The 25,798-nt window shown below is 33.4% G+C and overlaps 2 protein-coding genes across 4 annotated transcripts; one reads left to right on the plus strand and one right to left on the minus strand.

The window, feature by feature from the left end:
• The first annotated feature begins 143 nt into the window (after window positions 1-143).
• Window positions 144-10,550, plus strand: LOC132915064 (mediator of RNA polymerase II transcription subunit 14). 3 transcript variants are annotated; one of them, XM_060974693.1, is made up of 20 exons: window positions 144-247; window positions 349-501; window positions 634-793; window positions 1,221-1,353; window positions 1,464-1,637; window positions 1,761-2,066; window positions 2,155-2,813; window positions 2,904-3,271; window positions 3,369-3,791; window positions 4,015-4,158; window positions 4,248-4,391; window positions 4,871-5,043; window positions 5,157-5,351; window positions 5,554-5,817; window positions 5,891-6,137; window positions 7,028-7,398; window positions 7,499-7,657; window positions 7,764-8,033; window positions 8,159-8,422; window positions 8,736-10,550. In XM_060974693.1, the coding sequence occupies exons 3-20, from the start codon at window positions 645-647 to the stop codon at window positions 8,898-8,900; spliced, it is 4,608 nt and encodes a 1,535-aa protein (XP_060830676.1). In that variant the 5' UTR covers window positions 144-247; window positions 349-501; window positions 634-644; the 3' UTR covers window positions 8,901-10,550. The 3 variants fall into 3 exon arrangements, with proteins under 3 accessions (XP_060830676.1, XP_060830677.1, XP_060830678.1); XM_060974694.1 differs by lacking the exons at window positions 144-247; window positions 349-501; window positions 634-793; window positions 1,221-1,353 and having other exon boundaries at window positions 1,529-1,637; window positions 1,721-2,066; XM_060974695.1 differs by lacking the exons at window positions 144-247; window positions 349-501; window positions 634-793; window positions 1,221-1,353 and having other exon boundaries at window positions 1,559-1,637; window positions 1,742-2,066.
• Window positions 10,551-10,863: 313 nt separating this feature from the next.
• Window positions 10,864-25,359, minus strand: LOC132915074 (tetraspanin-1). Its single transcript, XM_060974715.1, has 9 exons — window positions 25,124-25,359; window positions 14,979-15,073; window positions 14,062-14,160; window positions 12,815-12,943; window positions 12,670-12,744; window positions 12,464-12,571; window positions 12,171-12,335; window positions 11,937-12,078; window positions 10,864-11,134 (listed from the first exon to the last, which is right to left on the minus strand). Exons 2-9 carry the CDS (start codon window positions 15,051-15,053, stop codon window positions 11,109-11,111), a joined length of 819 nt encoding a protein of 272 aa, XP_060830698.1. The 5' UTR covers window positions 15,054-15,073; window positions 25,124-25,359; the 3' UTR covers window positions 10,864-11,108.
• Between the last annotated feature and the right edge of the window lie 439 nt (window positions 25,360-25,798).

Here is a 25,798-nt window from a genome sequence, read left to right on the forward strand (position 1 = left end):
AAATTAATAAAATGTTTCATTCGAATTTTCATTGGTATATTTAAATTTATATGTTTTTGCTAATAAACTTTCATTTTAATTTACTTTTGTGGTGGTAATGCAACGTAAACTCGAATCGAAATATGTAAGTAATTTGAACGAGCCATCATGAAAGGGTATCCCATCTAGTTTTCCAACGTTCGTGACATATTTGAAAAGTAGCTACTTTCACTTACTATTACATTATTATAGTGTATACGATCGAAAGGTAAATGTTGGAGGTGAAAATATGTTTATTTGATATTAATCTCTTTCTGCTCTGTTTGTTCCTTCACTGTTGATATATTTTTATTACATATATGTTTACAGGTATACTAGTATGAAAATGAATAATCAATTTTGTTATCATTTTTACACCTTCAAATAACCAGTTTGCAATTTTGATGCAATATATTGGAATTAATTAGTGTGACATAATTAATAAATGTTAATAATAATACTACAGACATATAGTATCATAATGTACGTATATTATATATAATACACATGCACATAACATATATACAAGTATTATATTATTGATATTCAAGTTAATATTTATAGATATCTACGTCCTAGTTATGTTAATTTGAATTTTGGATTTGTTAATTATAGTAGAATATAAAATGACTCCAGTACCATTAGAGGGTCATCAAACGCCTGTAACTAACAACATCCCACAGGAAGGAAATCGTGGTGGTTCTATTTCTCTTGGCATGCTCATTGATTTTATCATACAACGTACTTACCATGAACTCACAGTTTTAGCCGAATTGTAAGAATATTTACGTATACTTTTACATTGCATAAAGTAGAGATTCAGTGTATATGAAAATCAATATAGTTCAAACATAATTCAATGTAAATTAATGGAAGTAATATACATAATATATAATACATGAATATTTAACAATAAGAGTTAAATAAGTATAGTTAGGCAATCGTTTAGCTAGTAGTTAAATAGTCAGATGAGAGAAGCGTATAAATATATGTATCAGAAGGATGTACGGTTGAGAGTGAAGGACAAGTAAGAATAACAATTACAAATCAAGTATCTTTTCATGTCTTTTCATGGAAAAAAGTGAACTATTCTTTTTCTTCTTCTTATTGTTACTATTATTATTATTATTATTATTATTATTATTATTATTATTATTATACATAAATATTTTTTTTAACCAAAATGTAATATGTCTTTGCAGATTACCTCGGAAAACTGATATGGAACGTAAAATAGAAATTTATAACTTTTCAGCTAGAACTAGACAGCTATATGTACGATTATTAGCATTGGTTAAATGGGCTAACAGTGCTTCCAAAGTTGATAAATCTGCGGTATATTAAAAATTAATATTTCGTTTATTCATTGCGACGTTTTAAGCCTTTGATGTAGTTAATTTATTGTTGTTGAATGATTATTGACTAAAAAGGGATTTTTTTAACAGCATATAATGGCCTTTTTGGATAAGCAGTCACTGCTTTTTGTTGATACAGCTGATATGCTCGCAAGAATGGCTCGTGAGACATTAGTACATGCAAGATTACCTAACTTCCATATTCCTGCTGCAGTGGAAGTTCTTACAACTGGAACATATAGCCGTCTACCAGCATGCATAAGAGTAATTTTAATTCACTAATACTTGTAATTATACTCAGTGTACTTAGATTTAGTAGTAGATTTAGATTAGTATGATTGTTTCAGTTTCAAACTTTACTTAAATAGGCACGTATTCTTTCAATAGGAAAGAATTGTCCCTCCAGATCCAATTACACCAGCAGAGAAAAGAACTACCCTGCAGAGATTAAATCAAGTTATTCAACATAGATTAGTTACTGGAAATCTGCTTCCACAAATGCGCAATTTAAAGATAGAAGCAGGAAGAGTAACATTTCTTGTGGAGCAAGAATTTTCAGTATCGCTTACAGTAATGGGAGATGGTCCAGCAGTACCTTGGAGATTATTAGAATTGGAAATTTTAGTTTCAGACAGAGAAACAGGAGATGGAAAAGCTTTGGTGCATCCATTGCAAACTCGTTACGTACATCAAGTATTATCTCTTTTAACAAATTATATTATTTACTTTATTATTTATTCTTTAATTACTCAATATTCAAGTGAATAATTTTAATTGCAAGGTGGTTCAGTCAAGATTGGCAGAGAGTTCAAATCCATTATCTGAAGTGTACCATATTTTGCACTATTTCTGTCAATCACTACAGCTAGAAGTACTTTACTCTCAAACGTTACGATTAATACGAGATAGATTGGATGATCACATTCACGTGGATGAATATACACCAGGAAAATGTCTTTCTGTCTCTTATTGGAGAGAATTGACTAGTAAAGATCCTCGATCAGAGCTGGGTTATAAATTAACAGTTCAGGTTGACCAACATGATCCTGCAAGGCCTCTTGCGATAGTACATGTTCCATCCTTAGGTAGCAAAGAAAGTGAAATAGCAGACAGAGCAATTAGATCAGATCAATTGTCAATGGAATGTTTGTTAGTGCATACAATATATATACGTACCAGAAGTAGATTATTAGATTTGAAGCAAGAACTGCAAACAATGTTGAAAGATGTTGAATGTACTTTAGCCGGTTCACCTGCTATTCTTTCCGTTCCAATTTTGCAACCTTGTTTAAGAGCAGAACATTTATTAGTTACTGTTGATACACATACTGGAATGTTGCAATGTCATGTGCCTCAATATGAGGTTCCTTTGATTCCTGAATTAACTGCTGCATTAAATGGTGATCATTCTCGTCTTCCAACGTTAATATCAGAACTAAGGTAATATTGTTTTAATTTTCGCTTCATTATATTTCCTTTCCCTTCCTTTTGTCTACCTTTTAATATATTTTATTCTATTTCACGTCGCAGATTTTGGATAACACAAAGACGATGTGAAAAAACACTTCAGCATCTCCCAGCAACATCTCATGAACGTTTGCCAGTACTTCTTCATCCTGATCATCCGATGTCAAAGATTAGTAGACATCGTATGTTTGTTCAACTTCATCGACATCCTACAGTAATTTTAATAGTGGCATTTAAGGAAAAAGAAACTTCACCATGTGAGATCGAATGCTCGTTTTACCTTGCTGTAGTAAAGCATAGTTCCATAGAAGACGATCCTCATGATGATAGCATTGAGACAGAAATTCCGAAAATGTATTTGAAAGTTCAAAGCTTAATTGAGTTTGATACTTTCGTCATAACCCATGGTCCTTTCACCAGTGTTGATAATGGTCAGTATTTTAATTTGTGATGCTCTAATATAGTAATATTATTAAATTTTCATTTAATAGAAGAACAAATAAACAGTTTATATTTAATATATCACAGAAACTTCTGAGACAAATAGCCTTAAACGAAGAAGTACAGGTGCCAGTGGAAGATCTGATGCCAGTACTACATTACAGAACAGAAGATCCAAACAACCTGCATATTTTATCCCGGAGTTAGCACATGTGGTTGCACTTTGTGATGAAAGGATACCATTTGTAACATTAGCACAAGAATTAACTAGGAGAGATATAGCTCATCAAGGACTTCAAGTAGAAGCAAATGCTACTGCATTAGTTTTAAAACTGGTTCAGTTACCTGCCCCTTTTGCAGGTGTAAGTACTAGCTGTGCTTGGTACGCTCTTCTTAAAAGATTACTCAGTGTTTCAATCAGAGTTCAAGGCAAAGGTATGGCTAAAACATGGATGGCTGAGTTTGTATTCTATGGTAGCCCTTTATCCAGCAGCCATCCAAAAGAACAAGGTAATATATCGTTCAATACATTAAAGAAATAACATATATATATATATATATATATATATATATATATATATATATATATTATTATATATATATTATTATAATATATATATTATTATATATATATATATATATATATATATATATATATATATATATATATTATATATATATATATAATAATACGTTTAAATAATCTATACGTAAACTGTTTAATTTGTATTAGGATTGCGAAGACCAGTATATTTTCAATATGAAATGGGTACAGCAGATACGGTTTCGCGAACAGTAGATGCGTTACTCAATGATTGGGCTCAAATTGTATATCTTTATTCTATAGTACATGGTTTAGCAGAATATTTTAAAATGGGTATAACTTGTAATTTTATTAGAAAATAATATTGAGTTGGAAGTTGTATGTAATTAAAACCATTAACTTTTGCGCTTTTTATGTTACAGAAAAATATAATCTGCGCAACATGGTTAGTATAAAATCATACAACTATAGTAAGTTAGTTCTTACTTATGGTCCTAACCGTGGAGCTACTGTTACTGTCCAATGGAGTACCAATGATAAAGCATTTAAATTGATTTTTGGAAAAAGTAAATATTACCTTTTTGCGATAATATAAGTAATATAAGAAATATATAAATTATTGTTAAGAGTCATCTGTATTAAGAGGCAATGCAACAGAAAATATTTTGAGAGTATTTTTTCTAATATCGTTGAAAATAGCCAAATTAATTCAATGAATGCCATAGTGTGCCATTTTTATTCATAATAATATTAGATTTGTAATAAGGAATTTAGTACTAGAACGTTTTTAGCGCATATAAGACATTTGGGATGGATTCTTAATTTATTAATATGTCTTAAACTTTATTGGTATAAACTTCTTTCAGTATATCCTGAATTTTTAACATATTTTATGTGCTCTGCTTTTTATCTTTCTATATTTAAGAATCTTTTATTTCATCCTTATATATCTGTAGATACATATACATAATTACCTGTAACATCCTATATATTCGTTATTAATTTAATATATTCTTACTAATTTAAAGCTTTCATTAATGTATAGGTCCAACTAGCACTACTACTAATGCTCATTCAATTATGAAGGAACAACTTGAAGCTCATTTGAATACGCATAGAAATTTAGCCCAACTTATACACATTCTACATGAAACACTTCAACCCCTTACATCGATTAGTAAATTGCCTACGATTCCACAACTTTGTGTTTATAATTCGGTATGATTTTAATATTACTTGTTTTTCTTAAAATTTGTTCTATTTCATTTTTGTTTGTTAGATATTGCATATTTTGTTATTATTATCCATAAGTTATACCGTACCTTTTACAGAGACCTCAAGTGCCAGTACAAACTTTCACTATCATGCCACAATGTGTAACTCTAGTCAGAATTGCGTATCAGGGTATGTATTGTTTAGAACTTCGTCTACGAGGAAGTGGTTTAGTGAGTTTACGAGATGGAGCATACAGCCGGTTTGATAGAAGTTACGTTGTAGACGAGTTCACTCCTACACAAGGTCTTAAGGTAATAGTATTTGATTTAATATTAATCACTTATGATAATATATTAATAATATTAGAGTATGTATTAGAATAATATTAGAACTATATTTGATGTCTCGCTCCAAAGAAGTTATTCTTTATGAAATTTACTTTACACCTTAAAGTACAGAATACTTTATGTAATTTACTTTTCTATTAATTATTTATTTTTGCTAATTGTATAGGCCTTCTTATCAAAATATGTGGATGAAAGTGCAGTTTCCCGCAGAAGATCTCAGTCAGAGGATGACAATCCTCCTTCTCCTGTAACAATGGATAGCGATGGCGGTAGTGGGAGTGGAAACGTAGGTTTTTTAAGCCATCATAGAAGTGGGCCCCAATCACCTGCACAACAAAGAGATGGATTGAGATTTCATCCACCTTTGACTCCACCATCTGGTAGTAACCCTCATACTCCAGCTAGTCCGCATACTGCTAATATATCGCAGGTAGCTTTCATATTCATTTCAATACTGTATAAATGGTACAAGATATTTTCTTTTTATTTTCAATTTCCTTCAGACAAGCCAACATCAAAGTTTTGGAAGTAGTCCAGCTACTTCCTTCAATTTGGCTTCACCACCATCACTACCACCAAATACTCCCAATATGCTACCACATCCTTCGCCGGGTTCTGGATTAGTCGCTAATAGTCCTTTAAACCCGATGCATGTTCCTAGTCCAGCTGGATTAATGCCAACATCTTCACCAGGACCGTGTAGTAATGTTCAAGTGGGACATTCTCCAGCAGGATCCTTTATGCAAACTGGTAAGAAATAATTTTTAATTGAGAATTTAAATACTACAATATATATTGTTTCAAAATCATATCACTTAAACAGGTATTAATAGTATTAGTATTAGTATTAGTATTTATTGCATCATCCATACATTATTCAATGTTTTCGGATATGATACATTGTATCACTTGAACTATTAAGATATAATTAGTTAATAATTTCTGGATTCAACTAATTTGTCCACATTTGAACATTTGAATATGATGCACAAAAGTATATCTGAAAATATGATTTTATTCAAGTCAAACATATTTTAATTTTATCAACAATTTATTTTCCTGTTTGTTTTCCTTTGTGTGTGTATGTGTGTATGTAATGTTATATATTAGGTATATTATTTTTTCCTTGTTACTTTTAATAGTTTCTATTACTAGAAATTTCCAGATTTTGAAATAACGTTATAAACAATCTTTCTCGATAAAACTTTGCTTTTATCATACAATTAAAAATGACATTCGTTAACAATTTATATCTATTTAAAAAAAGTAGTTATCCAGTAGTATGAATTCTTTTTCTCTCGTCTTCCCATTGTCTATAATTTTCATTTATATGTTATACAAAATAATAGTTCAATAATTTCTTTTCATTTGTATTATAGAAATAAGTAAATATTTTGTAAAATGTTGCACTAAATGTTTAACTAGATTTTACACCTAAGTATTAAAATCTTAATATAATTGTTAATTAAAATTGTTAAATATTAAATATTACCTTAAACATTATATTGACTGCATATTACTAAACACCAACGACAATATCACTAATTTCAATTAAATTACGTAAGTGTATAACATTTTTGTAATAAATTCTATTAGAATTAGAAATATAATATAGTGAGATTTTATGGTTATTTACTTAGGACATATAGATGGAAGCCCATTTCCATCTTCACAGAGCATGACTTCTCCAGCAGCCTCTAATTGGCCAGGATCGCCTAGTGTACCTAGACCATCTCCAGCACGTCCCACACAGAGTCCAGGACATGCAGCACTGCATAGCCCACAAGCCTCTGATCATAAAACTGGTACCCATATCTCAAGGGTACTTCCGCAGCGTTCATGGGCAGGTGCTGTACCTACGCTTCTAACTCATGAAGCTTTGGAATTACTTTGTTGCCCTTCCTCGCATCCCTCTGGACTTCCTGGTCCTGATCTTTCACCGCTTGAAAGATTTTTAGGGTGCATTTATATGCGCAGACAATTTCAACGGTTCATACAAACTGATGACTGTGTAAGAGTATTATTTAATAAGAATATTTTATCTAGTTATGTGTATTATATTTTAAAAGTACAACACAATTTATAAAAGTTATATATTAAATTATTTATAGTTAACTGCAGTAAATAGTACGGAGCCAGGAGTTGTACACTTTAAGGTAGAGAGTTTACAATGTCGAGTTGGTTTAAATCCACAACATTTGCAGTCTCTTCATATAAAGGTGCAACCACTTCCGGAACATAAAGATCAATGGTCATTGGAAGAGTTACAAGTAATCGTCATAATCCAATTCATAATGAAAATTTTCTTTCCTCTTTTAATATCTTCTTCGCTTATATTTTTAAAACTATTTTTATATATCCCCTCTTCTTTTGTAGATTATAGAAAAATTTTTTGATACGAGAGCAGCAGCACCACCATATAAACCAAATACACTTTCTGGCTTTGGTAGAATGTTAAACGTCCCATTCAATGTGTTAAAAGATTTTGTACAAATAATGAAATTGGAATTAGTACCTGGGTTAGCACAGCAACAACAACTTAAATGGAATGTACAATGGTGTTTACGGATTCCTCCTTCTGGAACTCCAATTGTACCAACTGGCATGGCTGCAGTACTAGTTTGCAGAAATAAAATCCTTTTCTTTGTATGTATACATACATAGACGTTTATTAAAATACTATTATCATATTAAAATGACAATATTGTATTGATCTATATTAATTTGTTATAATAAAAGTTATATTAACGTTTTATCCGTCTATGTTACAGTTACAAATAACAAGGATTGGATTACCGTATCAAGGAGAAACACCGTCATTGGTTTTACCGTTGGTTTATGATGTTAGTACAAATTTGACACAATTAGCAGAAAAAAGGGATCCAAGTCCAGCTTCTGCGATGGCAGCTGCATCTTTACAGTTAAAAAGATTTGCTGAATATGGTGCAAATCAATCTGAGTGTTCTCTCTTTCCTGCAGTTAGAGATTTATTAGCTAATTTGACTCTTCCTTCAGAGCCTCCAGTTATGTCTCAGGTAAATAGATAAATTTTTTAATTTTCAAAGTATTAAACCAGGATTTAATCAATCCTGCAATTGGTTCATGAACGTTTGCGAATGCTTTTAAGGAGAGTTACTGTTTCGAGTGAAATTCATTGACTGCATGCGTTAAATGGAGACTAGAGATCGCCATTTACCAGATTTCCATTTACAGATCGATGAAAGCCTAAAAATAGCATATCTTTGGTGGGGATACTTAGTACATATTCGTAACGATAACGATATCTTTTATTTAATAACTGTTCATGTGTTTGAAAAATAAAACATGCATAAACACTGCTGCCCATAGGTAGTACCATCGCCAGCTGGTGGACAGGTAACACCGACACAGCAGATTCAAAGTCCTGCGATGCAATTGCATTCTCCTATGGCTGGAAATCAAGGTCCTCCACAAGCACCATATGGAATTCAAGGTATGCCCCCAATGGGCATAATGGGTGGACCGCCTCAATAGGACATGCTTTACTCTCCTAACCCCCTAAGTTTACCGAATCAGTCATCATGGATCAACTGAATCGTATTGTAATGTCCGTTTTAAGAATGTGCATAAGTCTTCGTTCTCGTTTGTCAATACAACGGACTATAGCGGGGAATTGTAGGAGAGTTGTTTCATCAAAGAAGCCTTCTTTTATAAAAACTCGTACCAAGGAAAAGGAAACTATACGAAAGAACGGCATTAATATTGAACTTAAGGGTAGCCGGACCAAATTTCATTTGAGAATTACTTATTAAATCAATGCGAAATTATTTCCAATAAACTCTATCTATCTTTTAATAATCTTGCATCTTTACATAATTATGCATTGTTATCAATTATCAGAACGCCAGTTATAAGAAAAATGGTATAGCAAACTCTTTTTATAGTACAAACTTTATTATATTGAGGGATATATTATGAAAATAATTAAACACTTTTTAATATTTTGTATTCTTTATAAAGAAAAATCAAACCAAGTTCTTTTCATATTTATCGTTAGATGATTACATCAAATTCTTAAATTCAGCAGGTTATAGAGAATGCTGGCCACTAAAAACATTTTTTTTACTATAAAACAGTGACTGTGATACTAGTTCAAATATAGAATAAATGAACTTTACGATTAGATTATGAAATAATAATGTAAGATCATCTATGTAATAAATGATAGTTCTTATATGTAATTTAAATATAAATTATCTTAATATGTTTATAATTATACATTATCTTTATTATGTAGGCACCATTGATGATAATATTACCATAAACAGATATCTGGTGCCGTTAAAAATGTATAAATTTTAATAGTATCACGATGTTTCTAATTATAACAACGTTTTTAGTCGTATTTATTTCATAGATGACAAAATTTTTTAAATCTTCTAATTGAATAAAATATTCATTTATGTCCATTTATGTTAAAAAGATCCAATAATTTATAATAATATATTATTTTTATTATGATTCTTGTAATACGAAATTTTGCTTCATAAACAAGTTTCTTGAAATATCTTTATAAAATAATTTACATTTCGAAACTAGAATTTCAATAGTTGCTTTCTATACGTACTTGGAATGTGTATAAATTATACTAATCCTCGAGAATAAAATAACTGATCAATTACTTAATCATATATATATGTGCAGAATTGTATATTAATTATTGATATATATATATACACACACACACACATATTAATAAGGAAATAATATATTACTATGAATTATTGGATTTATCTTTCATATTTACAATTTTTTAACATCTTCATGAAATTTTACAAAAATAATCGTAAGGTAATTTTTTTCTACAATTACACTGCTGTTTGTTTAATAAAACAATTCGTTTTCTCTTTATGATTAATATTTTGGTGAACGATTGTAAGAAGAAATATGCTTCTCCATACAATCGAGAGGAGTTGAGAAAAAATTTTCAAGTTTAAAAAGAATACAAAATCTTTATCATGATTCTTGTACAGTATAAAACAATGTAAAATATACATTATAAAATATTACAAATTTTTATTATACATTTTAGTTTCTCTTATAAGCAGAGCGATTATAATATGTATCATTTATACATATTAATGTACTATAGTAAATATAACTTAATAAAATAATGCAGTATAATATTCTGTGTTAATTATTTAAAATATATAAATATATATATATATCTTTTTGTTATATATATATTCTCTCTCTCTCTCTCCCTCTCTTTCACGCACGCGCGCACACATACACACAAAGTAGTTCAACGCAAGCATATGTAATTTTTTTAATAGTGTCTTGCTTTTAAACTCTTTATTTGTTTTTGTGCTGGTTTGCTTTCAAAAATGAACAATACCTTTTTATTAATTAGATTAATTTTCTAATTATATAACTAGCTAAATCATCGAGCGTCCTGCTTGAAAAAACAAAACAATTGCATTTGAAAGTTTTGTTAACTTATACATTTTAGTTGTTGTTAGCCCAATTAAAATTTATACATTTGAAATATTCATAGAAAATATTGCTGGATAGACATTTCCACTTTTATGAATATTCTTAGAAAAGTAATAAAATATAATTGAGTAGATGACGAACACGTATTCTGGCCTAGTTTCGAGTAGTAAGATCAAGCCAATTTTCACTTCTACGAAGGAAGGAGCCAAGAAGAAGGTACGAAGAGCTCGCTGTTAATGCATGTGGTCAACAGCAACACCAACAAGTTAAAACTGCAAACGAAAATGTTTTGTACGCGATATGAACTGACAAATGATTGCGTGAACTGCTCCAGTTCGTTATCATTATTAGATTATCCGGAAAAATCGTAACGATACAAAATGATATATATTATATAGGTTTTAATAAACTATCGTGCTATGATATAAGTATAGAAAAGTTTAGTTTAGGAATACGATAACTTTTAGTTAATTTGTAATTTTACTTATATACGAGCTTATAAATAATACAAATATATCATATGTAATGATATAATATTAATTATAGTTATTAAAAATATGTATGTATTATATGTATGTATATATAATTAGAAATTTTGTATAATAGACATATTGGAATATTAAATGTTCCCAATTTATTCAACAGTTGTAGTAATACTGATAATCTTATTAATATAAGATATAATTATCCTCTATCCTTTTCGATTTGAATAAAATTCGTTGCCATAGATATACGGATAAAAGAAAAGATTTACACTAAGCTTATATTAATTTGAAAACTAATTTGAGGTGAAACACTTTCGAGGCGTTGAAAGTATAAATAGAATATTTTCATTGCTGTTAATTCACCAAGCATTTTTCGACGATGCGTCGATGCAAGCTAAAAGAATGTATTTATTTGAATGTTTTAAAAAAATCTTTCCAACTTCTTCAAATGGTTCCTAGTACTAGAGGAGAAGAATTGTTTTTCTTAAATGATTATCGTATATCAGTTGTTTTGATCGGATGTAATATTCGTAAAACGAAATATTCATGAACTGTTCGTGTTATCAATCAGTGAGAAGTGCAAGCCTACCGTGTTGTGGACGCCAGTAACAGCATGCCAAGTGCAGAGCTAAAATAATAACCAGGATTTCGACGAATGCTAATCCAGCCGCAACGCCGATTACTATAGCCGCATTTTCTTCGATCGTCCTCATTATTGCTCCATAACAACCCTACGATATTTATACAGCTTTTTATATACCTTGAATAGCCGTTATAATAAATTAATTATAAAGTTATTAATCTAATCGAAGTATTTTCCAACCTGTTTATAATAAGAATTATTGGAAGTAGGACTGATAGGGCAAGATGGATCCTTCAAAATATTGTTTTCCTTTATACAACATGCTTCAGGTAGAATTTTATCTGTAGATGTCCAATTTGTGCTCTCTCGGAAGTCCAAATGATTGTCCACTCCACAGCAATGAAGCTAAACACATATAACAGATTAATGTATATAAATCCGCTTGTTAAAATTAAATGCTTATTTGCGGTTAAGCATTTGTTTGTCTTAAAAATTTTCCTAATTAAAAATCAAACAAGCAAAATTTTAACAACCTGTGTCATTATGCCATCCCACGTCACTGTAATCGTCTCTGTTTTATCGATGTTACTTGCATAGTATTTGATCGTAGACTTGAGAAAATCTCGTGTACTTTGCTCTGCCTGAAAGAATTGCGACGAACAGACTAATATGAATTTCTATCTAAGATTAAAATTTACGTTACTAACGATTTACGTTACGACGAAAGAAATAAACTTACATCGCCTCTAAGTCCAAAAGCCAAACCTACTACAACAGATTCCAGGATCAAAACGAGGAGAATAAGAACACCGTACTATAATTAAAAACTTAATTGTATCGTGTGACACTAAAGTCTGAATACTTTCGGCTAGAAAAGTACTTACGACACAAAGAAGACACCGAGATTCAAACATCGCTCCACAGTAGCCCAAAAAGCTGATCAAAAATGTCAACGCTCCCGCCAAAATCAAGATGTACGATATTATCCTGATGACGTCGGTGTCCGTTTTGTTCTACGAACAAAATAATTGAATTTGACTCTATGATTAACGTACCATCGAATTATCTGTTAAAATTTTAAATAAAAATTCCAGTAAACCAATATACTAATAGTATATAGAAAAACTTTTAGTAAGATGTGAAATATTTTTCAGTTTATTTGAAGATGTTAGATTTTCTGAAAAATCAAACGTTAGAGATAGTTGGTTTTAGCGAAAGAAAAGATGGGGAGCAAATTATACGACCTATCTAAGTATTGAAACATATTATTATAATTTAGTTCCGATAATATGTCTTGTACATGTATAATAAGTAATAAATAATATATAATATACAATAATGTTATGGCGATTCAAAGTAAAAATATATTACGATATAGTAATGGAAGTAGTATAAAAGTTAGAAAAATTACGTTGAAAACACTGTGAAAGAAAAAACAAAGAGAAAACAAAGGGAAGAAAATTGCATTTAATTGCATGTAAAGAAAGATTGGGGTTAGGTTTTAGGCCTACATTTAAGCCAACGATAAATAATATATAGATATATACGTAAATATAGTGTGTACATGTTACATTTATAATTTCTTCTCTGCTACTACCGTGCTTCCTTCGAACGACAATTAATTCGATAACACTGCTACAAATAAATATATACATCTAATCGGCGAACGATGGTCGATATAAAATATTAATGTGATTTCGAAAAACTATTGCTTTCGTTTTATTAACAATATTATATATTCATTATCGTTCATTTAGAACAGCTGTCTATATTAGGAGCGAACGATCTACAGTAAGTACGAATGCGAGGAAACGAAAATGAAAACCTGTATACGATAAGAGCTTACGAGTAGAAAGTGCCGGATATATTCTTCTCGGTAGTTAACTAATTGGCAACGCTTTCGTGTCGCAATCAACGGAGCGTGAATCGGTAAAAAATATCCTTTTACTACAAATAATCTTACTACCGATTGTCTTCTCTTTTGATCGTTCGATTAAATAATTTCCCTATATTCTGGCAACACCGCTTTAACGTCGCGTCCAATGAAATTTTTTCGTTTCTTCTTGTTTCGTTTCGTTGCTTCTTTTAAAAGGAAAATTTCTGTTTCGAGAGAATTGCTCTAAAACTTTACCAAAATGTCCGACTGATCGAGTTTGCCGACGAGATCAGTGAAAGAATTGCTATCGACGAAGAGCCAAACTCCAACGGCCAACGCAGCCCCTCCGGCTACCTGTAGACAAAGCCGATGAAAATTTAATTAATTTTCTACCACGCCAGAATGTATAGCGAGGTCGGAAAGAAGAATTAATCTAGAAGTACAGGGTGTGGAACGTAAGAAATTGGGTGTGGCAAGTGAGAAGCGAATTACACGTCGCTACGGTTGCGAAACGGTCGAAACCCTATCGAATACCTATCGAATCCCTATTGAATCCCTATCGAATCCCTATCGAATCCCTTTGAGAGAAACAGATGTCTCGCAGGTATCTCGGATATTCGGCTGATATCGCTAGCCCTGCTGGTTAAATTAGTCGTTAACAGATATTTGAAGGAAAGGAAAGAAAGCAGGAGGGAAGACGATGCGAAGTTGCGGTGACGCGAATTTGCAAATTCCAAGTACACGTTGAGAGAGTGCAGGGAACTAGAGAGGAAGATGACGGTAGGTTGGTATAGAGGAAATAGTTAATGAGAAAGTGAAGGAAAAAGCTGCGAACTAGCTAAGAGAAGTGAAAAGGAAAAGGAAGAGAAGAAGATATTAGGGGTTAAATAGTTAGATAAGAATTAAGTATAGTTGGACGGATGAACAGCAGCTAGGTTAATAGTAGGGTATCTGTTGTTCGCCGCGTTAAATCAACAGGTCGAATCTACGACTTTCGCTTAAATCGAGTGGTTGCTGCCAGGTGGCGGATATAAATAAGGGAGAAATTATATTTCGATTAGGAATCGAATTAACCGAATTAATTAATTAATTAATCGGATTAATAAATATATGTAGGCTAATGTGGCAATAAGGAATACGCAAATAATGTCGTACAGAAATACAATACTTACGAAGAAAACGAAATTGAAGAAACATAGAAAATACTTGGCACACTGCGAAGCACAGCCCATTTTAGCCTCGTTCATTCGCTGAGACGTATCTGTAACTGAAAAAAAGTAAATATCGTTCGGTACTCTTGCGTACTGAATTAAGAATATCATAAGGCGTTCCACGTGAACAGTAATTAACAGTAAGTAAGTAAACGAACGTTAGCCGCGCTATCGGTAAACTGATTTTTATGCTGTGCGCGTATCGTAAAATATTTTTTCTAATTTTACGAAGCATTTACGACAGAAGAAATTAAACGTCATACAGAACGTGTACAAGACGTTCTAGTTGCTCGATTAAGACGACGTATTCGTCGTTGAAATCATCGTAGGCGGGAAACAAAGAGCTGCGAAAATTGGTCGAATTAGGACGAATTTCTGTTAATTAAGAATACGTCCTTTGCATTCATAGTCGAATACAGCATCTAACGAGTGATGCGTTAATGCATCCGATTTTATTAAGACGGCTTCGTATTTCGACAAAAATAATCACGATGTTACAGCGTTTACGTATCGACTGCAGCGCATCTAACGTAAAAAGTATATACTATCGCATACGCGTGATAGGTACGTACAGTGGACAAAAGTATTGGCACGCGATTCCAAAACGTCTGTAACTATTGTAAACCAGGTTCGATAATGGCGTACGTACATTGACGTGCACAAAGGGTACCAGTAAGAAACCCGGGTATACAAAAATTACCCGGTTACTTAGGTATCACACGAGACCGATCTGAATACGCGAGACAGTTGAGAGTTTTATCGAAGGTATTGGCGAACGGGTGTCTGAAAGGAGAAGAAGCGAAACGTTTGGAACAATGGAATACAGTTGAAACTCAAACTGAAAGGGACAAAGAATAGTAATACTAGGTACGATAAAATCACAAACATCAGATACGATAGGAGGAGATAGACATAAATATGTAGGAACGGTGGGAAGGGCAGAGGATTTACAGCATCTAGAACATCTAGAGCATCTGGAGAGGAAAGGAAGCTGAGACAGGCAAATATCAATGGCGAAGGTAAAGGAGATAAGGTAGAAACGGCGAGAATGAAAACCGACACTCGTTGGAAGAAGAAGAAAAGAGAAAATGCGTTCCTCGTAAAATAGAAATAGGTACGTTAAAACGTTAAAAAGGTTCGCCAGAGAATTATTATGGGATATAGCTTGGCGTATCGAGCGAGAAGGAAAGAGTGAAAGGCAGGAGAAACGAGGCAGTGGTAAATCGCTTAAGATTCATAATAGAAAAAAAGCGTAGAGATACAGGGAATAATGGAAAGAAAAGGTAAACGCGAATGCAAACACAAACACAAACGCAAACGCAAACGCAAACGCGAAGAAATAACTGATCGGCCCGATGGCAACGAGGAATGAAACTATCGCAGCAGAAGGCAGAGGAAATCAGCTGAGCGGCTCACGAAATAATCAGGAAGCTATTAGGCCGAGTTACATCGCGGTCCCGCTGCGAATGTCCGCTTTGGCTCTCCTATCTTTGCGCTCCAACTTGTAACGTAAAAGCATCTTCCATTACCGACGATGCGTGACGCCGACGATCGTTCGATTCAAAAATATCTTTCGATATTTTCTCAAACAAAAGTAAAAGATATTTTCCGATAGTTTCTTGTTAGCTAAAAATCCAACCGTGAGGCAGGATCGATCGTTTATCCGAGATATATTTCTAAAATTTATCGCGTTGTCGATACGCGTACGTAATATTGTTGTTTATTTCGTGGCGGCAATTACGGAAGAAGCGATAATAACGAAAAGTGGGTGCAACGTATTCGTCGTTTTCATCGGGATCATGAAGAATGTGCTTCGGAAAATTAGCAACCGCATCGTCCCAACGACGCTGTTCTCACCAGTTTCAAGAAGAAACTTTGTCTGCATCGAATACGGTGTACCGTAGGATTCGGTGGTCGTGACAACGGCGATCCGATAAAATCGCTTCAACGCGGCGAATCTTCTTCGGTCGATCACGATCGACACGACTAGTGTTGCGTGTAAATATAATGGATAACGAAATCGAAACACGAATATAGCGACGACGAATATATAACGATGATATTACTCGACATTTCGAGTACACGTTCGAGCGTTGCAAGTAGAAAAGTAATTAAATCTGTTAGAAAAGTTGTGCGGCGATTTAACGGTTAAAAGGATTTTGGCCGGATAGATGTTGAAAGAAAGAAGCGCGTTTCTCTTTTCAGGAAGCTTTTAAAATCAGGAGTGTTCCATATTAAACGCCTATTATTACCCTATATATCTATATATCGTCATATTAATTATCAGAAATGTTCGTACTCGTATCTTACGAAAGAAGGATACAGCTTTTATAATATTTTGGCTCGTGCTTTCTATTATGTAGATATCGTGTGCATTCTGTGTACATACAGGTTATAAGGCGTTTGCATATAGCGTTTGTTAATAACATCGTGCTACTGAATCGTTATTATTATCAAATTAGTTTACCAACAACGTTACGCAATATACGAGTACGTATATCGCATAAGAAGAAATCGATAAGTTCGATCGTTCGTATATGAGAATTATATTCTTTTGAATAAACCGAGGAATCTGTGAAATACAGAAAAGCTAAGTAGACGTTATTTTAAATTACGCTTGTTCGCGGTAATTACACACGTTCGTAAACGTATTCTCGTGCGTTATCTACTTCTCACGAAGCTCTTACAAAGAAGAGAATTTTGCATAATTAATCGTGTTAACGATGGTCTACGTTCGCGCGGTATTCGTATCCGAGTACTACAACTTGGATACGCCGTTATACGAGTAAATTCATAAAAAATTACATCATCACGAGGAAACTCAAACTCCCGCGTTCCCTTTCAACTACTTGTACATCAGTATATATAATAGCTTCGAAATCGTACACTTTCGAGATAAACGATTATCTAGTTGAAACGATCTAGAGCAAACGTAGAACAACTTGGAGAAATGAAAACAACAGATACGAGATTTAAAGAACGGGGGCTAGCTTTACACACACAGACGATCACAACGCTGCAAGCTTCTGTTAATTAACGGAGCAATATTTCTTGCTCCTGTCCTCCGCTATCACACGTCCTTTCTATAATTTTCTATTACTTTTCTATTATTTTCGTACCAAGTTAATATTCTACGCGTTAACGTGTACTTTGTATAACGGCGTCAAAGTGGAAACGTGTCGTATCGAGAGGGAATCGGTATTGAAAGGGAAGAAAAGATGCTTCGAAAGTTAGAGGAAGGTGTGAAAGTATTTGAAAGATTGGAAAACTCTACAACGTTAGAAGATTCGTAATCAACTAAGCCAAACATAGAAACGCGTAATTGAAAATTACTCGAGAGATAAGAAATTTGTAACGGAATTGAGAAATAAATATGTACGATCTGTTGTACAAGCAATGGTAATAAATCAGCGACGAAGGTACGACACGAAGGTATCTGGATATATATTGTACGAAAAAGTTTTGAAAAATTTGTATAAATATCGTCATCGACGTTTCGATTGTTTATGCTGAAAAAAAGAGAAAAAGAAGAAAAAAAGGAAAAAAGAAAAAAAAGAAAGAAAAATAATTATAAAGAGAGAAAATTCCCTCGTCCGAAGAGTTACGTCTTCGCATTAATTCGGATAACGTAGGTTACATAGTACGGACAAACAAAGTACGCGAAACACGGTCATTTTTAATTGTAAATCCGCCAAGGATAAAGCCAAGAGTAACGAGAGTAAGTATCGAAGAAAAAAAAAAGCGACCCGTTGGTCGGGTATAATCGAGTCTGCTGACCTAATTTTCCACGCGTCATCGTACTCCGAACGAGAATTTACCTCTCGTCAATTGCTTACTCGCAAAAAGATTACACATCTTTCTTGCGCCCGCTGCATTCTATTTATCTCTATTCTATCTCCGTGTCTCTCCTATAATCCAACCTCCTATAATCTCCAGATTTTGTATTTTAACAACGATATTGATATTTCCTAACGATATACGCTTTACCTACGCTCGTACAATGTACCTTTGCATAGGTAATCGTACGATCGTTTAACGTAACAGATGGTCCAATAGTTGTACGACTTGTCTTTTAATAACAAATTTTTAAATCGTCTTCCGCGTATAGCGATTAACAGGAAAAGTATATACCTACGCTGTACACCTATATGAGATAAATATACCTATGCTGTAGAGCGTGGAGCGCAATTCAAAGTATAGCACAAACGAGGTCACGAAGATTCTACAGCTCGGAATAAGAGAAAAATCAAGAATAACGAAATTTGCAACGGAGGCATCGTTTTTCAGACGATCAAGTTCGAGGATTTGTCAAGTATATACGAATTTGGCCAATTCTCGGTTGAACAGAAATGGACGATTAACGTTCTACGTGAGAGAAATAAGCGAAAACGAGGGAAAACGAGGGAAAATGAGGGAAAAATGGAACAAGTAAAGTAATTCTTTCTCTTTCCCTCCCAATTCCGATCAAAGATCAAATCGAAACGACCTTTCTTAGAGAACCGATGCGTTACACCAACGTCTACGATCGATCGAACCTGGTGGGTTCTTCCTGATCGTTTAATCATCGTCAAATCGATTCGTGGCGGTAGTAAAAATTTTCGCTGACTCTGTATTTAACAAGCTTAAATGCGATAACGCGTAGAAATGGGCGTGGTAGGTTTGTCTTGAATATTAAACGGGCGAACGAGTAGTGAAAATTGTCCGATAAAAGAATTCGCCGTTGCTTTCTATAACTTTGAGGTACGGTGTTTTTAAAGAAGATGCAACAGGCAAGTCAATTTTGTATCCGATTCGTTAATCGCTAGCGAATACCCGAATAGGTAGCGATCGTATGGAGCAACGTCTAGCGAATAAGCTGGCTGCTGTAAGACGTGCCAACCAAGACTCGTGTATGACATCTTTTGTCCGTAGAAGCCACGTGGCTTTATGTCGTCAATTTCACGGAACGTGCTGCTTCGTCGGTGGGCCGACGATCGACGATCGGATCTCGTCTAAAGACGCGACACTTTATCGGCGATGGGATTGCGTCGCTTATCCAACAAGTGGCTCAAAGTTACAGAGAGCAACGACGAACGAGTTCCTCGATCCAACGGCTTGCGTGCGGTATGTTTTTCTTTTCGAGTAAACTTTGAGTTGCGCTGAAAAATGTAGAGTATTCGTTCTTTCGTTTCGTACGAACGATGCAAGCGTATTAGTCGTGTCGTAGATTCCCTTTGTACTATGCGTAAATGCTGTAAACGAAATCGTTACGACCGTTACTACGTTAGATTTCTCGTATAAGCGCGTTCTAGGCTTGGATACGTGCGTGCATTATGCAACGAGGATACGATATACATTTGCAGGCACGTTATTGCGTCATCGTCGAAAGTTGTCAAACTCGTTGAACCGCTAAAATTAAACAGATTAAATGCCGAACAAATAGCCATTAATACGACCAGTCGAGCATATAACGTTCCAAATACTTATTACCGCTTAAAGCGTGTCTTTCTTGCTTTCCGCTTTTGTCGAGAACAAAATATTCGTACTCGCTTTTGACTCTTGGAACATTGTTCCAACAAATGGCAACTACGCCGATACAGAAATAAAAAAGAACAGCGTGTCGTTGATTTTCAATTTATTTGTCGAAAAATCGTGCGACTTTGTGGAAATCTTGCATTTTGAAATTTGTCAAATTACATTTTTAGTATTTTCAAATGTTCTACCTTTACTTGCCTCGACAGCAAAGACCGTGTCGTAAATCTCGCCATCGCACAGCGAGATCGTTGCCTGCCAAACGGGGTAAAAAGCACGTTCTTCCTACGTTTGCCCACAGACGTTGGCAATCGGTCTCTCGAGAGACCGAGCCATTCGAGCACCTTCTGCCAAGGCCTTCTGCGAAGGTAAGCGGAAGGTAAGATACGGATTGTTATCGAGATATAGAAGCGATTATAACTTTGAAATAAGGTCAAATTGGACACGCGTTTACGCGAACTCTTTCCTTCTTTTCGCCTGTCCCCACTATCCACTGTCCACTGTCCACTGTCCTCGAGTGGATCCCACGTATTACGAAACATACCCTGTATACTCTCTCTCTGTCTCTCTAAATTTGACTTTTGTCTCGCGTCGTCCGTGGATTTCCTAATTAGACAACATTGTAGAACGATAGGAAGGAAAAATTCTGTGCTTCCTAGGTTCGTGGCAATTACGATATTTACGAAGAAGAGAAGCGATTGAGAACGAGGATGGAGAAAAGCGTGACAGTGAGTCGTATAAAGTTGTTCTTCGGCATAAATCGTAGAGCGGTTACTAATAACCAACTACGCGTGATACGTTCGAAACTTAACGTAATACGTTTGTAAATTATATAGAGACAATTATAATGTTGTCAGTACGAGGATAGATCGTAAGATATTAACGGAAGAAGAAACCGGATTGTTGATTGTTATAGCGTAGAAGACGTTTCAGGGGCACCCGAGATCTCAGATGTTCAAGGCCTGTTGAAGCCAATTTTCTTAGCAAACGCAGCTAGTATGCTTTTGCGCTGTAGCTGCCTTTTCTCGCAAAATTAATTAGAGATGTACCCAGCATACTGGTTGAAATGTACGTAATTCTTTTCTGTATATAAAAATGATGTAACGTGTTATACGATATATATGTTATATATATACACGATATTGACGGAAATAAAATAATATTGTACGATAGAAAATGTAGAAAATATAAATATCTAATAACGTTATAAATATTTTTGCCTAGTATGTATTCGGGTGTACAAAATACAAAAGAATAATTCAAATTTTTAAGCAAAGTTCAAAGTATTCGACTTTGCTTTCTATAACTTTGAGCTATCTATCTCGGGCGATCTATATCTAATCTCAATTCCATCGAGAAAAGATGTGTCTTTGGACGAGATGCGGTGGTTGGGGCGCCGACAAACGAGGACGTTCTGTGAAATTACCGCGTGACAACGGCAGGCCACACGCTGTTTTATCGTTATAATGAGTCTCGCTTGGGATATGTTGCAGCAGCCAGCTTATTCGCTGGACCTTATTCGCTTATTCCTTTCGATCATTACCTGTAGCCCCCTATTCGAAGGGGCCGACTCACTTCCAATTCGGATCAACACAAAGATAAAACAAGTTACTCTGATTATTATCCCCTCTTAGATTAGATGCAAATTGCATCGTTTCCAAAATCACTGAATTGTACGATTCATTTAGTTTCGATTATTTAAATTTCACGTTTCATGCTTTAATCGTTTAATTGTAAGAAACGAATGTTTATATCGTTTATAAATAAAAAGTTCGAATAAAGGCATAGCCATTTTCTCGTTTTTTTCAAAAAAATCGACTTTCACCACTTTCAAAATATCTAGTGTCCAATTACATTCGTTCGAACGAGCTTGAGCACGTAACATGACGAGGACATTGACATCGTGCAAAGTGCATGTGTAGTGCTATGTGTTGTTATGGAAACACAATTCATCACAAGAGTAGCTTTTCTTCTTTTATTATTCATCGCTTGTCCGATATATATTAAAAGTAAGTAAGAAATACTTACGTTTAATTGCTCTGGTATCACTGTGAAATAAGTTGTGTAGTAACAATTCACGAGTGATACAACGGTAACATTTTATCCGAGACTTTCTTTCTTTAACTCGTCCACTCGATTTTTACGAAAATACTTCTGCTTTACTTTCATCTTCCCACTTTTATTTTAATAATAATACTAATTTTAATAATAGGCTTCTATATTTCTTATTACTTGTAACTCTTACCTACTAACGGATTAGTAAACCGACAAGTAAACCAAGTAAACCAACAAATATACCATGACCGCTATAAAAACATCCGGGGAATAATAAATAAGAGAAAATAATCGAGGATATTTTTTATCTCATATAATGAAATTTATATGAGGTAGAGGGGGATAAATATCGTGAAAGTCTGGTTATTTTCTGGATTAAATATCTGGATTTTTCGATTTATGAGATCAACGTGAAGCCGGTGTCGAAAGGAAGGTGCCTTCGAGTTTGCTCGATGTCGTTCAAAACCCACCATATCCACACCCGTACACCCGTACACCCGTACACCCGTACACCCGTAGATCGGTGAAAGAAATTAAAAACAAGCACACGTTTCATCTACAACGTTATATTCCGTTGCATTATCATCCATTTTACCAAAGTTTTTTTGGTAACGACAAATCAAAAAACGCGAGCATCAACCTCAAAGGCAAATCTAACAAACCTTGATGCAGAGAACGACAGTGAGTGAGCGAGTGAGTGAGCGAGTGATGATAATCCGGGAAAATACATAAATTTACTTATTTGTAAAAATCTCGTTCATCTCTGTTTTAATGCTAATCCACTTACACCGACTGGCTTCTGCATTCACCATATGTTTTTTAAGGTAATGGTAAGCTTTATAAAAGACCTTATGAAATATATTATTTGACAAATCGATTCGTATATCGATGATAGAACGATATTCTGTTTTCGGCATAGTAATCTAAATAGATTGTCTAAATAGATATTAAAATTTATCGTTTAATTTAAATTGTTATCGTGTTGAAGAAAGCCGTACAGTACGTCCGGAGAACCAAACTTTAAAGACGCGTAACTTTTCTAACCGATAGATTCGTGAACTTGACCGTTGCATTTCGTCTTTATTCATCGAGCACTACCAAAGAATGCAAAAAAAGGGAAAAAAGGAAAAAGAAAAAAAGAAACGAATTAAGAGACGAATAATTCCCAAAGGAAAAGTTTACCCAAATTAAGAAATTATAAATTATGACTGAGACATTAAATAATGAAAATAATTCAGCGATGTGTTAATGTTGTTTGTTTAAAGGAAACACAAAAACGAAGAGATACTATACAAAATATTTTTTCTCTTATCAAAAAGTAAATATAGAAACGGTATAAAAGGAGGCAAAGAAAAGAGAAGGGGAAGGTAGGACAAGGAAGACAAGGATAGAAAGAAAGGAGAGAATTTCCAAGAAGGGAAAGTCGTACACCTCGTTACAAAACCAATATAAGATAGTCAATTCTGATTTCAAAATTCGATTACTAAATTATTTACGACGCATTACACAAAAGAAATAAAGTAAACATTGCGTTTGATGAATGCACCTATCTTTCCAGGAATACCAATATTTTTATACCCACTCGTTTCTAACAAAATTTGGTTAAACACGTAAAATAGTATAGTGAAATAGTATAGTAAAATAGTAGTGGAATTTCGTGAGAATATTATAATCCTATAAAATACTAATACGAAAACTAACAAGCAGGCAAAACAATAAAAATAATAAGAGAAAGGTTATTCGTGAAAACTGATATTAATAAAACTACATATGTATATGTTTTAACCAATATAAAAATGTAATTGTGCTTGAGATCCAAGTTTATTCACATATACATTACTACATTTAATAAAGAGAACAAATTAAATTCATATAAATATATTAATATATTAAATTAAATTTAATAAGAGAATTAATAAAAAGAATCAATTATGAAATAAGATTTTATTATTAAACTCGTCTGTTGGTTATATTTCAGTCTTTATTAAATTAGCTTGTTCTAATCAAATTTAAAGTGTTTTGTGAAAAAAGTCGCTAACGAAAATAGCAACAAATCTTTAAATAAATGAAAACTTCAAGTTTTCTAAGTAACGTAATAAACAGATAACGGTAATAAGAATGAAAGAAAAAAAAAGGAATCGATATATTTACAATCAATATATTTACATTTTTATAACATCAGATACTTTAGCTTATATTATTTTTAACGTATATTAATCTCGGTTTAATTCTGAATTCTATTCAATGATTCCGTAAAATTTATCAGATACGAAAGACTATCTCATTTTTAACATAATTCTCGTAGTCGTACATATTACACATGAACATTACGAGAAAACAAATGAAATACTAAATACACAAAAAAATCACCTTTATAATAGAAACAAAAATTAATATTAATAAATCACTTTATAGACTAACATAGATTTTATGTAGAAAACACTTGAACGAAAGTTTCGCGTTTAGTGAGAATTTAAAAATGAAAAGTGATACTTAACGGAAGATAGGAAAAGAAAGAAGTAAAAGAACAGATGACTTACGTTTACGATACTGCGCCTAAAATCCTTCAGCAAAAGATTCCAGGAAATTAGAAAGTTAACGCAAATAATACACTTCACACCACGCCACTGTTCATCACCATTGTAAGGATAATACAACCGAATTCTAATAATTTTACCGGCGTCATCCGTACTAACAGATTTCTCGAGACACTGACACGAGCAGAAAAAGAAACGTTGTCTCTCGATGCTGTTTGCCGCGCATCTACCACAGATACCTGTCGCGGTAGTCTTCTACCAATGGCGGCAACTTTGCTGCGATAGGAGCTCTCTTGACTAATCACTGGCTAGCATCTCAAACATAAACAAATCATACCGCTGAAAGTTTTCGCGCCTTTACGCAAATATATACACGAGCGGTTCTTAATCTTTTGTTTACTACGGACCTGCTTTAAATCATTTTTTGTTGTCCCGCACCCTTAACACTTGAACTTTTAAAATTCGAATGCTTAATGCGCCAAATATGTATATTTAAAACACCCATCAACCGTTCATCAATAAATTTTCTAATCAATTTAATTTTTAACTTTCAAATAACAAATGAGCGTACGTAAACAATTATTTAGATGAAAATTTATGCGATAAAGCCCAGCATTGCCTATACATGATACATATTATATATATATTTTTTCTCTAATTATTATTTTATCATCACAT

This window comes from Bombus pascuorum, chromosome 16 (genome assembly GCF_905332965.1).
Source record: "Bombus pascuorum chromosome 16, iyBomPasc1.1, whole genome shotgun sequence".
NCBI lineage: Eukaryota > Metazoa > Arthropoda > Insecta > Hymenoptera > Apidae > Bombus > Bombus pascuorum.